Source organism: Gopherus flavomarginatus, chromosome 4 (genome assembly GCF_025201925.1).
Source record: "Gopherus flavomarginatus isolate rGopFla2 chromosome 4, rGopFla2.mat.asm, whole genome shotgun sequence".
NCBI classification, from domain to species: Eukaryota; Metazoa; Chordata; order Testudines; family Testudinidae; genus Gopherus; species Gopherus flavomarginatus.
In genome coordinates this window covers 74,244,044-74,259,638 of record NC_066620.1, presented here as the reverse complement: position 1 = coordinate 74,259,638, position 15,595 = coordinate 74,244,044, and the positions used below count along the sequence as shown (strand labels likewise).

At 43.7% G+C, this 15,595-nt stretch overlaps 1 protein-coding gene across 2 annotated transcripts in view; it reads left to right on the top strand.

Moving 5' to 3' along the window:
- KIF26B (kinesin family member 26B) overlaps window positions 1-15,595 on the top strand; it is a 462,886-nt gene that overhangs the window by 368,154 nt on the left and 79,137 nt on the right. For both annotated transcript variants that reach the window (XM_050950367.1, XM_050950368.1), the window contains one exon: window positions 12,360-12,519. In XM_050950367.1, coding sequence (XP_050806324.1) covers window positions 12,360-12,519 — 160 coding nt within the window. The remainder of the gene's footprint in view (window positions 1-12,359; window positions 12,520-15,595) is intronic.

Sequence of the window (15,595 nt, the reverse complement as noted above, 5' to 3'; positions counted from 1 at the left end):
CTCCCTGCAGCCAGCTCCTGGTTGCTCTTGTTCATACCCAGGGGCGGCTCTAGCTATTTTGCTGCCCCAAGCACGGCAGGCAGGCTGTCTTCGGCGGCAGCCTGCGGGAGGTATGCCAAAGCCGCAGGACCACCAGATCCTCTGCAGGCATGCTGCCGAAGGCAATCTGCCTGCTGCCCTCGTAGTGACCGGCAGAGCGCCCCTTGCGGCTTGCCGCCCCAAGCACGCACTTGGTATGCTGGTGCCTGGAGCCGCCCCTGCTCATACCCAACCTCCAGCTCTTCCTGAGCCCAGGTCCTCTTTAACCTCTGCCAGTATTCCATTTATAGGACCCTACCAAATTCACAGCCCATGAAAAATGCATCACAGACTGTGAAATCTGGTCTCCCCCCTTGAAATCTGGTCTTTCATGTGCTTTTACCCTATACTATATAGATTTCACGGGGGAGACCAGCATTTCTTAAACTGAGGGTCCTAACCCAAAAGGAAGTTGCAGAGGGGTTGCAAAAAGTTATTTTAGGGGGTCGCAGTATTGCTACCTTTACTTCTGCGCTGCCTTCAGAGCTGGGCGGCCAGAAAGCAGTGGCTGTTAGCCTGGTTCCCAGCTCTGAAGCTATGGTATGGTATTGCCACCCTTATTTCTGTGCTGCTGCTGGCAGCGGCTCTGCTTTCAGAGCTGACTCCCGGCCAGCAGTTGCCGCTCTCCAGCCACCCAGCTCTGACAGTAGCAGTGCAAAAGTAAGGGTAGCAATACCGTAACCCCCCTACAATAACCTTGCAACCCCCCCACAAGTCTTTTTTGGCTCAAGACCCTTACAATTACAAGACCGTGAAATTTCAGATTTGAATAGCTGAAATCATGAAATTTACAATTTTAAAAATCCTATGAGTGTGAAATTGACCAAAATGGACCCTGAATTTGGTAGGGCCCTATTCATCCAGAACAGGAAAGGTATTATGAAGCCCTCTGCTGGCTGAATGTTGCACTGGATACTAACACAGCATCCAATAAGGAGCCAGCAGCTTTATTAAAATATGTTTAGTAGAGCAGAGCGGTAAAGATTTTCCTGTGTTCCAAAAATGTCAGGATATCAAAAAACATTCCCATCCTGAATCAGGATGAAAAGTCAATCTCAAATTATCGCCAACCAAAATTGGAAAAAAAAAATCAATTCAGGTCAATTGCAATGTCTTGTTTTGATAAGTTTGAAACATTTTGTTTCAATTTTGACCTTTTTTATTTGATTTATTTTTACTATAAATAGCTTAAATTTTGAAATGAGAAGTTGTTTCAAACTAGAAAAAATTTTGTTTCAGAAATGTTGAAACAAAATATTTTGACAATTTCAAAACTTTCAAAACATTGTAGCTTTGAAAAAACTATCAGAATTGACCCTTTCCTGTGAAAAGGTTTGGTTTTGTTAAATTGGCATTTTCTGATGACAAAATTTCTTCAAAAAAACTCCTCTCTAATAGTTCTTGTGGGCCTAAATAGCACTGCAGAGACTGTGAATATTTCAGCTTGTGTATCTCTACAGACTATTTGTGATGGTGAGCAGACTACAATCTAAGATATCCAAAGAGTGGACATCATTGCCATATTTATGCCTAAAGTTTGAATGCAGTGTATTGAAATATACTGTACTGTATTTAAAATGTAAGAGTTACAGCTGCGTAAATGAAAGTGGAGATTGCGTGTGTTTAAGTAATAACCCCTGTGGAATTGGCAGCCAAAACTCAATTACCTAAAGGTTTATTAATTAACCACCCTGCAGTGGAAACAAAGACTGTGAATGCTCAAACTATCTGGTTGTTAAGAAGGAAGTGGACTGGTTTTGAGGGCATTACCATTAAAGTCATTTAATACTCCATGCTTTTTACATATGCACACACACAGCCTGTTTTCAAATACAATTTTAAAAAGAGCTGTGGAGTAAAATGTATTGTTTCCTGATGGCTTTAATGACTAATTCTAAAAGATTGCATGATCTCATAGATTTATAATGGGGGAGATGCATCATTCCTTAGTTGTAGGTAGGTTTTGCTTTCAGGCCATACCACCCTGACGGAATGTTTCCATATCTGGGTGACCTAATAAGCCAAGGAGTTCAGATCTAGTTGATGATTGGAGGAGTGTGCATTTTGTGGGGAGGGGGTTATGCTAGGAAAGGGTTCCTAGTGATGATCGGAGCCTAGTTTGCTGTAGTGAAGCAGGTTTTTAGAAAACAATGGCAAGATGATAGTATTGGTTCAGCCAACAGGGTTTAAAAAAAAAGGCAGCTTTTAGTGAGTCAAAGATCAAAGAGTTTAAGTTTGGTTGTGTTCAGAAAAGTGATTGTAAAAATGACAGTTTGGTACTATACTTACCTACAGTCCTGATTCATGATAGGCCAGAAGTAATTAATGTCAGAAGCAGGCATAGTGCCATTGAAATCAATGGAATTATGCCTGCGATGTTACAAGTTTTGTGTTTTTTTAAAATTGTCAGTACTACAGAGTCAAGCTGGCCATGGACAATGAAATTTTATGGTATTCATCTTATCTCATCTTCAGCAAAAACTGCTGCCTAACTTCGGATTGCAGAATTTTTGGTGGTTAAAAAGCAGCATGGAGAACGTCAGATCCCAGATTGAGTGAGTGGTGCTGTCAGCCTAAAAACAAGTCTTGTTTTGACTTGCTGATTCTCTTAAGTTTCTGCACAGAATGTTTTGCTGGCCCACTTGCTACTGGATGATGAGCAGCTGATCTTTACATGTATCTGAATTTCTCTTGAGAAAAATCTGAAGTTCCTCAGTAACAATCTTAGCCTGTTTATCTGAAACGCTCTCTTCACGCGAACCATATGCAGGAAACATATTCCCAATTGCCCAGTGGTCTGAGTACCAGAAGTGTTTGTCCTGTGTGCCAGGTCTGGCCACTTGGAATAATCATCAGCAGCAACCAAACATATGCCACTGATTCTTCTCAACAATATCAATGCATAATCTTCACCAAGGCTCAGTAGCTGACTTCCATAGAGAACACATTGCATAATACAGTGCCTGCTACATGGTTCAGTTTGACTAATTTTAGTACGGTCGTCCAAATCTGGCCACCAAAATTAACTTCAAATCATCAAACTTGTCATTTTCACTTTTTCTTGGTGGTGATCAGTGAAATTCAACCAGAATCTGAAGCTGTGCACTTTTGGATATTACTCTTATATTCCATAATAATCACTTTCCACTGACAAACTGAGTTAAAAAAAAAAACCAACAAGAATAAGGATACAATCTCTCATACACTGTGTGAAAAAGTGAGTTGGATTACATTAACCAAGAGGATCTTTCTTATGGACAGTGCAGTCTTTTGCTCAGCAAACTGTTCATATAAATCACTCTATCCGAAGCTCCCCATTGGCGTTTGTAGGAATTTCCCATCTATTGTGTCCCTGTTCCTGCCCTCATTCCTGTGCAGACTGGGAAATGATGTCTAGAGGTTCTGGAGCCATTGTTGCTGTAGTCCAAAGGGTAGGACACAAAGAGGCTCAGTTCAGTGTTCTCGGAACTAGCAAATTCCAAAGGGAGCTGCACAGAGATTTTGTAGGAGTCCACTCTCCATTCAGATAGCTGAAATGCTGTTCTACGTTTTTAGGTGAAAATGATTTCCTTTTGTTGAATTCCTTTCTCCCCTAGGCTGCATGTCCTCATACCACAGCACCTGAACTTCAGCTTATTGATGAAACACAGCTCTGGTTGATGTGATGTTTCCAAACAACGGATAATAAATTCATGGATCCATCCATCTTTCTGATGTCCTCCTGGTGTAGTGACTCCTGCACCTGTGGGCTGAGATTTCCTTCCTTTCTTTGCATGATACATAGAGGGGCTCTCTCAAATTGCTATGCATTTCTCTTGATGGACTCAAAGCAGCAGTAGATACTACATTTGAGTTTGTCAAGTTTCTTTCTGAGACACAGTTCTTAGTTCTGGATTTCTACATACATAACTCTCTCTCCTGACAGATGTCTCCCAGAATGAAAGGCTGTGGACAGCAATTTAGGACAAGCCAAAAACCAGATACATTTTCTCCTCTGTGTTTTCTGAAGTGAATTGTACATCTTGCAGCTAGGATGTCAGCTTGGGGTATAAAGTGATTCATAAGCAGGGCCAGCTCTAGGTTTTTTGCTGCCCCAAGCAAAAAAATTTTTGACTGCCCCACACCCTGGCCCTGGGCTCCCCCCCACCTCACTGCTGTCCCAGCGCTGGGCACCCCCCCACCTGTACCCCCGTGCCACCTGAGCCCTGGGCTTTCCCCCACCCCACTGCATCCTCCTGGCGCCCCAGCCCTGGGTCACTGGTAACTCGCTCCCAGGGCGGGTGTCATGGTGTAATTCCCCACTCTGAACCTTAGCGTCCAAAAGATGGGGTACCAGCATGAATTCCTCTAAGCTCAATTACCAGCTTAGTACTTGTAGCACTGCCACCAATCAGGAATTCCAGTGCCTGGTACACTCTAGTCCCCCCAAAACCTTGCCCAGGAACCCCCAAGACCCAGACCCTCTGGATCTTAACACAAGGAAAGTAAACCCTTTCCCTCACCGTTGCCTCTCCCAGGCTTCCCCTCCCTGGGTTACCCTGGAAGATCACTGTGATTCAAACTCCTTGAATCTTAAAACAGAGAGGAAAATCCACCTTCCCCCTTCCTTCTCTCTCCCCCTCCCAGACTCTCCCTGAGAGAGAAAGTAATGCTAACACAGAGAGAAATTAACCTTTCTCTCCCACACAGAGAGAAATTAACCTTTCTCTCCCCCTTCCCTCCTTTCTCCCCACCAGTTCCCTGGTGAATCCAGACCCAGTCCCCTGGGGTCTCACCAGAATAAAAAAACAATCAGGTTCTTAAACGAGAAAAGCTTTTAATTAAAGAAGGAAAAACAGTAAAAATTATCTTCGTAAATTTAAGATGGAATATGTTACAGGGTCTTTCAGCTATAGACACTGGGAATACCCTCCCAGCCTAAGTATACAAGTACAAATTAAAATCCTTCCAGCCAAATACAAATTTGAACTCCTTCCAGCCAAATACACATTTGCAAATAAAGAAAACAAACATAAGCCTAACTCGCCTTATCTACCTAGTACTTACTGTTCTGAGCACGTAAGAGCCTGTATCAGAGAGATTGGAGAGAAACCTGGTTGCACGTCTGGTCACTCTCAGAACCCAGAAAGAACCACCACCAAAAACTAACAGCACACACAAAGACTTCCCTCCCTCAATATTTGAAAGTATCCTGTCCTCTGATTGGTCCTCTGGTCAGGTGACAGCCAGGCTCACTGAACTTGTTAACCTTTTACAGTCAAAAGAGACATGAAGTACTTCTTTTCTATTAACCCTGAACTATCTGTTTATGACAGCGGGTCATTCAGCAGGAATTTTGGATGTGCACAGAACACAGGCAGGATTGGTTCCCATATGGTTACAGAACTGCAGTAAAGTGGAACAATTTTCAGCTTGTATGATTGGAGGATATCTGGATGCATATTATAAGACTGTCCTACATAAATGAGGAAAAGTCGAGGTGCCTTTATTATTCTTTTGTTCCACTCTTTCTTTCTATGGGGAATTTGCCAATGCAATATCACTGTCTTCCTTTTAAACAAATAAAACTAAAAACAAAAAAAAAAGGGCAATGGCTGTTGAAAATAGCAATTCCAGTCCTAATAACCACTGGGAAGCATTTCTTGCTCAATTTTATCTACTTTTTCTACAGCAAGTTACAGTGGATCAGTATATTTGATTTGGGAGAAATGAAGTAACAGTTTCCCAAATTGAGCTTGAGCACATCTGAATTTTGAGGGTGTTCAAATCTGGAAGGCAGGTGCTAGATTCCCTTTCTGAATATTGGATCACTCTGGAAAGGAAAAGTCAATTTCTGCTTCCATGGCTCAGAATGGAAATCCTCCTGCGAGCCTGGTACTGTACCTAAAGCTGCCCAGGTCCAGAGCCTCCTCTCCCTTACTTTTCATTTTAAATTCTAGTGGGATCCACGTACCTCCCTTGCTAGGCTTCAGATAGAGAAGGGCACTGCCCATTTAGTCCACCCAATTCTTTCTTTAGGGGCTGCAAGGTGAAGTCACACCAGTATCCCTAATCCAGTCTGGGGGTGTCTGGGCCAAAGCCTTCTACTCCTTGGACATACTTGTTCTCCCGTTCCCAGTGCCACCCCACTCTAGCAGTGAGCTCTCCATTCACAGCAAGCTGCAGCATGAGGTCTCAGCTACCTCCCTCCCTCCCTTTCCTGTTGATTACTGTCAAGGGAATTCTGGGAAATGTAGTTCTTTCCCTGCTCCAGGGCTGGCTCTATAGGCAGGGAGCTCACCAAGGAACTACAGCTCCCAGGGCCTCCTGTTGGTTCTCAGCTCCCATGCTGGATCCCTGCCGCCCCTGGAAATGTGCTGCCGCAAGCACCTTAAGTTCATAAGCACTTAAGTCAAGTCCTCATAGTTCATATCAGCCAATATTTAATGGAAACAAAACTTTCAGGAAAGAAAACGTCTGTTGATAAACCATTTAGAACAATGCTTAGTGCCATTGCATAAAAATATTGCTACAGCCTTTCCACATGCGCTTCAAATCCCCTCCTTTTCTCATCAAAGTGGTAACTGTCCGTTTTTCCATTGGTGGCCATTTTTACTTTCATTTTTAACCACGGACCTCTTCTGTATGCTGCTGCACTGATAACTTTGTTCTTTCTAAAAAGATCCCATTGTAAAGGTATTACATTCTCACCAATAGCATTTTTCCCAATGTGTCCATAAAGCCAATAAGCCAGCCATTCCTTTTTAATCAACCTCCATGCCGTTCATTGAATCAAAATAATTCAGAGCAATAGTGATCAGGTCTTGATGGACAAACTGCAGCTAAAAATTCAGTCTTTGATTCAGTCTGTTTGACCCAAGAGGAATTTAGGGGGGAGGAGTTGGTCTAATTTTTGAGGTTTTTTGCCCTTTTTTGTTTGTTTGTTTTTTAAATAAATGTAGCTGAAGGTCAAAACAAAATGTTGTTTTGAAACAAAAAGTCAAAGCATTTGACTTCAAAATGTTGAATTTTTTAAAATGTTTTCATTTTTTGCCTAAACTATTTATTGAATTTGATCTGAAATCATGAGTAATTTCAGTAGACCTGAAATGACATTTGTCATTGAATAAAATATTCAAATGAATTTTTTTTCGCATCTCTGTAGTAACCACGCACAGTACCACAGTTTCTCAAGCTGCGGGCACCACACCTTCCCTATATACTGCATTCACTCATGAAGCCTGCTGCAGGTCCATTTATCAAATGGTATCTGAAATGGCAGGGTTAGTCTTTCAGTGTTTGCTGCAGGCTTTACAATATAACAGTCCACAAGTTAGTACAAAATACAGCTCCTCACCTTGAACCACTGAAATATAACAGGGACAATATTTACGAAAATAAGCTGACTGTAAACAGTTCTTTTAATGGTACTTTAAATTGTGGTTACTTTAAAATGCTGCTGTATCCTGAAAAGTGATTCTGTAAAACTGTCAGTGGTTCCCTGCTTGTGTCTTGATTACTCCATATCAATTCTGCTCATTTTACTAGCGAAAATATGTTACTTTTAGAACCACAAGTCCTTCATACTCAACCTGGGAAAGTCAAGCTAGGTTCCTTTCTCCCTGTGCATCATCACTGGTACAAAGTTTTACAAGAGAGCTCGTAGCCTCAGTTTCACTTGTATGCTGTACTGAAGATTAATATGCTTATATAGGAGCAGTTGAGAGTTTAAATTGAAGACCATGGGATTACACAAGTGCAAATATGGTCATAATTTGGCTGCAGAACCATTATCTCTGGCGGTGATGCCTGTGTTCTAAAGCACTTAACTTCAAGTAGAGTTTGCAGGGCTGACAGGTTGAAAATGCATCTTTCAACTTGTAAACTGAACATATAGGAAATCAGCATGGCACAATAAATGCTGATACTGTACGATGCTGCTTTTATAGGTTTACTTTTCAGGGTAGAATTACAGTTTAAAGCAGTACTGTTAACACTGGTAGAGCCAAAATTTGAGCTCTCCTTCCTTCCTTCCATCTGTACTCCCAAAATCTGTGAAATTTGTTTATTAAACCTGGTCTACACTAAAAAGTTAGGTTGAAGGAAGTCATCTTAAGTCAACCTGTTAATGTATGTGTCTACATTACTGGGTCCTTTACATCCATCTACGTCACCTCTAATGTTGATTTCTGTAATCCACCTCTGTGAGAGGCGAAATGCTTAATTCGATTTTCATGGGTCGACTGCGATGTAGTGCAGATGCAGTATTGTGTAATTTGACTTAATTGGCCTCCAGGTGGTGTCCCACAATGCTCATATGTGACCATTCTGGAGACCATTCTCAACTCTGCTGCACTGCAGTCAGGTACACAGAAAACAACCCCTCCCCGGCTAAAGCCCCAGGAATTTTTGGTTTCCCATTTCCTGTTTGATCAACATTGGGAATGTGCCAGCTTGAGCACAGCTGATCATGGAGACTACATGCCTCAAACGCACTCCAGCCTGGTCTGCACAGGAGGTAGTGGATCTCATCACTGCATGGGGAGAAGAGTCTGTGCAAGCAGAGCTCCAATCCAGCAAAGAAAATGCTGACATCTATGCAAAGATCATTTGTGGAATGGGGGAGAAGGGCTACACGAGGGACACACAGCAGTGCTATGTGAAAATAAATGAACATCACCAAGCGTACCAGAAGGCAAGAGAGGTGAATGGTCATTCAGGTGCCGAACCCCACACATGCCGGTTCTACAATGAGCTGCATGCGATTCTCGGAGGTGACCCTACCAGCACCCCCACAAGCAACGCAGACACCTCACAGGTGTGTGTGAGTCTAGGGACATCAAGAAGGATGATATGGTGGATGATGATGAGGCAAACAGAAGACAGGCAAGCAATGGATCCATTCTCCCCAAGAGCCAGGAAATATTTTTAACCCTGGAATCCTGTGGGTCACAGGACATCATGGTAGCCAACTGTGATGCTGGGGAAGGCACCTCTGGTGAGTCAACAGTTACAACACCCAGTTAAACTTTAGCGGGCACACACATTCGGTTTTATTGCATGTTTACTGTTAAGAAAAAATGAAATGCTGTGGTTCTCTGCTTACTAGAGGCCACTCCAGCTACGCAGATGGTGACCCCCAGAAAAGACTGTTTATGTGGACTGGGTTAGCGAAGGTTTCTGGGCAGAGCAGTCTTATTTCTTCCACCATGGCAGGACACTTTCCCACGCAACTCCTGAATTAATTCTGCTGTTAGCATTGTGGTACACACGTAGCAGCATAAGGACTGGGTCGATACTCAGATGCTTGCAGCATCTCCTTCCTTTCCGCCTCTTGTTACCCTCAGGAGACTGATATCACATAGGAAATGGAGAAAGTTCTCATTAAAAGTGCTCTTACAAGAAAAAAGGGCATGTAGACTCCCTGCCCCCACATACACACACACATTCCAGATCGCCAAACCACGTGGCCGCTAATGTGCCTTTACTGTGCTCGGCATGGGTCGGTAAGTGGTTTAAAGTGGCTGAGAGGGGACTGGGGACCCACATAAGAGATTCCGCTATTTGGGAGTGAAAACGTCTCCGTCACCCCCGCCCCCCATTTCATAAATAGCTTCCTGTGGTGCTATGGGGAGGGGCGATTGTTCGACTAGCTACCTCTGCTCCTGACATGAGCCTGTCATAAACTTCATTAAAAGTGTGGTCACCCATGACCCGGGAGGGCCTACTCACCATGGCTGGAGCAGCAAAACAGCACCATGAACGGTTACGGATTCTGATTATGTTATGGCTTGCACCTAGTGTAATAAGGTTGGATTTTTTTTATGAAAATGGCCTTGTTATGGAAACATTTTATTCGTGCACAATGGCTCCTTTATTTTCCCCATGACTGACAGCTCGAAATGTCAGTGTCATCAACACCTGAAAGCAGACTTCTGGTGATTAGGAGGAGGAGAAAGAGAACACAGGAGAACGTGTTCACTGAGATAATGAACGCCTCCAGGACAGCTGACACAGAGCTGAGAGCATGGAGGATTTACTGTTCAAGAACATGGACATGAAGAGGAGGGAAGCATCCAATGGGCAAGAGCATGTGGTGCAGGATGAGATACTTCCGATTATGAGGGACCAAGCAGACATGTTGAGGCATTTGGTTGAACTGCAGGAACAGAAGCAGGAGGGTAGAGTCCCTCTGCAGACCCTGGTGGACAGCCAGCTGGCATTGCCTGGCTCAGAATCACCCTCTCTCAAGCATTTCCTGAAGTGTGGGCGAAATATCTATTACCCCTTTCACTTAACTCGGGGGATGGTACAAAGAACAGAAGGTGCCCATTCACAGACCTTTGATGGTCTGGAATAAGGTATTATGTTACACAGCTAAAAATGTTTCTCCTGTTGCAACTTTACAATCCCTTTTCCCCAAGGTTATCTTTTTTTTTCTGTTCTCCCTCTCTACTTATGTTTGTTAAATAAAGTAAATGGATTTGAGAAATAAATGTTCTTTATTGAGTAGAAGCAGTGGGCTTGGGTGCAGGGTTGGCTTTACAAGGACAGTGATACAAGGCAGGTGAAGGTTTGGGAAAGCACAATGCAGACAAGCAGCTCACATTATTATGACTCATTATTGAAACAGCTTTTCAAAGCCTCGCGGATACGCAGCACCCCTTGCTGTGCTCTTCTTATTGCCCTGGCGTCTGGCTGCTCAAAAATGGCTGCCAAGCAATCTGTCTCAACTGCCCACCCCTGCGGAAAAATTTCCCCCTTTTATTCACAGATATTATGGATCACAGAGCAGGTGGCTATAACCATGGAGATGTTCTGTTCACTAAGGTCCAACCTTGTTAGTAAACTTCTCCAGCACTCTTTCAAATGACCAAAGGCACATTCAACCACCATTCTGCACTTGCTGAGCCTATAGTTGAACCATTCCTTACTGCTGTCCAGACAGCCGGTGTATGGCTTCATGAGCCAGGAGAGCAAGGGTTAGGCTGGATCCTCCAGGATAACTATAGGCTTCTCAACGTCATCAATGTTCATTCTGTGGTCTGAAAAGAAAGTCCTGGATTGCAGCTTTTTTAACAGACCCGAGTTCCTAAAGATGCCTGCATCATGAACCTTTCCCAACCATCCTACATTGATGTTGGTGAAACGTCCCCTCTGACGTCCACCAGCGTTTGCAACACCATTGAAAAATATCCCTTTCGGTTTATGTACTCTTTGGCAAGGTGATCTGGTGCCAAGATGGGGATATGCGTGCCATCTATTGCCCCACCGCAATTAGGAAACCGCATCGTGGCAAAACCATCCACTATGTCCTGCACATTTCCCAGACTCACTACCCTTCATAGCAGAAGTCAATTAATGGCCCTGCACACTTGGAGCACGGTAGCTCCCACGGTTGATTGACCTACTCCAAATTGGTTCCTCATTGACCGGTAACTGTCTGGCATTGCAAGCTTCCAAGTAGCGATCGCCACTTGCTTCCCCAGTGTTAGAGCAGCTCTCGTTTTTGTGTTGCTGAACTGCGGGGCAGGGGAAAGCTCTGCACAAAGTTCCTAGAAGGTGGCCTTCTGCATTCAAAAGTTCTGCAGCCACAGCTCATCATCCCGTACCTGCAAAATGATGCAGTCCCACCAGTCAGTGCTTGTGTCACAGGACCAGAAACGGCTCTCAACAGAGTGCAGCTGCTCTGTGACTGCCAGCAGCAACTGTGAATTGTTTTTTTAGAGTGGATTGCTGCAGGGCTGCTTGCAGGACATCACTGTGGGCAGGGGGACTAAGGTTACATGCCCTCCCTGCCCAGGGCAGAAGCCCTGGGGCAGCTTTCCTTTCCCTTCCTCTCTTCCCACCCCTCCCCCCCAGGGATTGCAGGGCTTAGGCTTCGGCCCCCTCTTCTGGGGTCGTGTAGTAATTTTTGTTGTCAGAAGGGGGTCGCGGTGCAATGAAGTTTGAGAACTGCTGGACTAGAGGAATCAAACAAAAAAAATGGCAAAACAGTGACTCCTACAGAGTAAAGCCTGCAGGAGTTGTGAGTACTGCTAATGCCAGCAATTTTTAAACAGGTCAGCAATGAACAACAATGTACAGCTGTGAGTGGTGGAAATGAGTTAACAGGACTCCTACTGTTTGTTACTGCTCACATTACTGAAATGGGGTTTCTGAACTGTTTCCCCTTAATAGGTCATGATGAGCAATGCCTTTTGCTTTTGGGGGAAGCTCTCTTTCCTGGAGCAGCATTTAGAGTAACTCATCAGAGCACGATGCTAACTGCTCTCCTTCTTTCCAATCTTCATTTATGGCAGTGTCCGGAGGTCGCAGCCGCTTACATCTCATTGACCTGGGTAGCTGTGTGAAAGTGCTCAGCAAAAATCGAGAGGGAGGCTCCGGACTCTGTCTTTCGCTGTCAGCACTCGGCAACGTCATCCTTGCCCTCGTCAACGGCAGCAAACACATCCCATACAAGTAAGTGATATTCTATGTTAGGCATAGTGGGTGGTGGTAGTGCCTTTCTTTGGTGTTAGCTGTTTGGTTTTGTGGTGGAGTTGAATAGCAGTGCTCAGGAAGGATGGAGAAATGAATAATCGAAAACTGTGGGCCAGATCCAGAACTCTTTAAAGTAAATGGAAAAATGTGTATAGGGCTCCATGGCTATATGATATCTGCCAGCTAGATGGAGCAGAGCGATTTCAGTTCTGAACCTTGTGCCTCCAATGCTCAGGGCAGTTTCTCCATCTCCTTTGCACATGGTGCTTGCACAAGTTTGGGTTCCCTACATATAAGACAATTCTGACCTGGTCAACATTATATTTTTCCTGAAGCAGATCCCGCTAAGTGAATCCTCCCTCCCCCTAAAGAAGGGTGGTGGTGGTGGTGGTTTCAAAGATAACAGCCAGTAGGGACAGAGCCATGTTGACATGGAGACCCCGGGGACTGAAAATTGGTGCAGTGGTCCTGGCCTGCAGAGGTGCTCGAAGATTTGCATCTGAGGCGTTAGAATGCCAAACTCCCCATTTGTTCCACAGGAGTAAACTTTGCTCCTCTTATGGAACAATTTGGAGGATACTGCAAGCTGGAACTCATATGATTGTCTATTTCTAAAATGGATTTTAGTCTCTCTTAGTAGGTAAAACATGCATCACACTGAAAATGCAGCATTGTTACAAGGTTTAGTTACTGCATTTCAAAAGTTTCCTGACTTTTTTCTAGTCTTATGTGAATCTGAGTGTCACTTTATCAGCTTGCAAAAAAGATGCATTCCATTTGTCATGCCAGACAACTCATCTGTACTGCTCCTGCTAGCTTCTGGGAAATCAGAGGAAATGTGTACGTAGAGGATAAGTTTTGTCCTCATTTTTCTTCATCATTGTCTCCAGCCATTTGTCATGTCTGCGAGTCTGAGAGCAAGTTTGGATTCATTAGTGAGCAGTCACACAGGCTCCTTATCCATATCCTAAATGATTCGGACTTTGTGAATCATATGGCTTTCTTAGTAGAGTGCATAAAGCATAGGTAGCAGCATCTAGAGTTCTCAGGTCTTAGTGTCATGAGCAAAGACTAATCGTCTAGTCAACATCCTATACTGTGGAGTTTGGATGAATGTTGCCATTCAGAAGGAAACATTGAAGAGGGTCAGGGGCAGGATGTATCAGGGAAAGTTGTGTGAGCTATTCATAACAAATAATTCATTCCATGAATTTCACGTTTCTTACGGTCCAGAGTCCACAAACAGATAATCCTTTTTGCAAATTTATTCATGATTTTAAATTATTCTCAAGTTTTATTTATTTTTGTCTTGGTATTGGAAATTCAGAATTCAAGCTTAACTGTGACTGGTCACATAGGTCAAATGGCTTTGTTTTTCTTCCTAGCTTGGATGATCATAACTCTAGTAATCAGTTTCCTGGTTGTGAATTTGTTTTGAAAAGCTAATATAACATTCGTTTCTCATGATTATTTGGCTGTGTGAACTTAAAATCTGTTTTTCACAAATAGTCATGTTACCAGAACTCTCACTCAAAAGGGCCAAATGAACGCGCCTAAAAATATCATTGAATATTCATGGAACATCTTGTGGAGCATTTGCGTAGCTCTGATGTGAAAATGGCCTATATGTCATACTTGAAAATGCAGCATAAAATATGTTTGACAAGAAAGGTGATCTATTTTTCAATGTTTGTGGGTTGAAGGGAAGGACTGGTAGAGGGTGTTGTTAGTCATGCTCCCTAGGCTAGGACTATAGATACATATAATAGTTACCAAATACAACAGCTGTCTTTCTTTGCAATGCGTGCATAGGAGAAAGGCAACAGCAAAAGTGCCTTCTACTTGCTGCTCTGGCAGGCTCTCATTGCAGTGATTCCCAGCTGTTATACTGTACTTCTTTAGGGTTTACATAGACTCAGAGATGCCAGCACACTTGCTCATGTTTGTGTTTATCTAGTGAAAAGCAGCTAAAGCTCCTCCTTGTTCTGCATTTCCTCCAGAATCTGTTGATAAAAGAAAAGCATAAATGGTTTGCCAGCTGTCAGTGAGACACAGCCCTCTTAAAATACTTTCCAAGGAGCCTTTTAAATTTCATATTAGAATACACGCTAACATAGTTTGGGCCAGATTGCCTGTAGCTCTGGCAGGGGAGGTGGGAGGGTGGAAGGAGCTTCTCCCCCCTTGCACACTTCATTGGACAGCTAGGGAAATTGGAGTCCCTGTGCTTGGGAGAGTGATTCCATGCCCTAGCAAGAGCGCAATTGCCCCAGAGTGGAAAGGTGAGGCAAGGAGGTGTGTCCACGGTGCATCATAGGGAGTGGATTGCACTGTTCTAAAGGGTGTTATAACCTGTACCCTCACTCCCCTCCCTCCCTCCTTCAGATGTGTGTCTTAACAACACCCCTTTCTAAGGGCTGGTCTATACTACAGGAGGGGATCGATCTAAGATACGCAACTTCAGCTACGTGAATAACGTAGTTGAAGTCGAAGTATCTTAGATCGAATTACTTACCGTCCTCATGGCACGGGATCGACGTCCGCGGCTCCCCCTGTCGACTCCGTTACCGCCACTCGCTCCGGTGGAGTTCCAGAGTCGACAGGAGTGTGTTCAGGGAAAGATATATCACGTCTAGATGAGGCGTGATATATCGATCCCCGAGAAATCGATTGCTACCCGCCGATATGGCAGGTAGTGAAGACGTAGCCTTAGAGTCGTCTCTCACTCTGCATGCTCCAGCCTAGCCTGTTTAACTTAGAGGTTTTACCTTTCTTTGGGATGACACATTATTTCATTGTTTAGGGTAAGCTGTGAGTCTAAATATGTGTGAACTAACGACTTGCAAATGGTACTGTAATATTAACACGCATTTTCTTATGTGACAGTATGGTGTTGTATGTGGACTCAGCAAATGTCCATAAAACAGCACACAGGCAAAGCATCCTATTAGTATTTGTGTTATTAAACAGCAATTGGTATTTATATGGCAACCTATCAATATCCTCCATATGGTTTCTTGGGAACCCCAATATACTGTAAAATCTCATAACAGGCTTA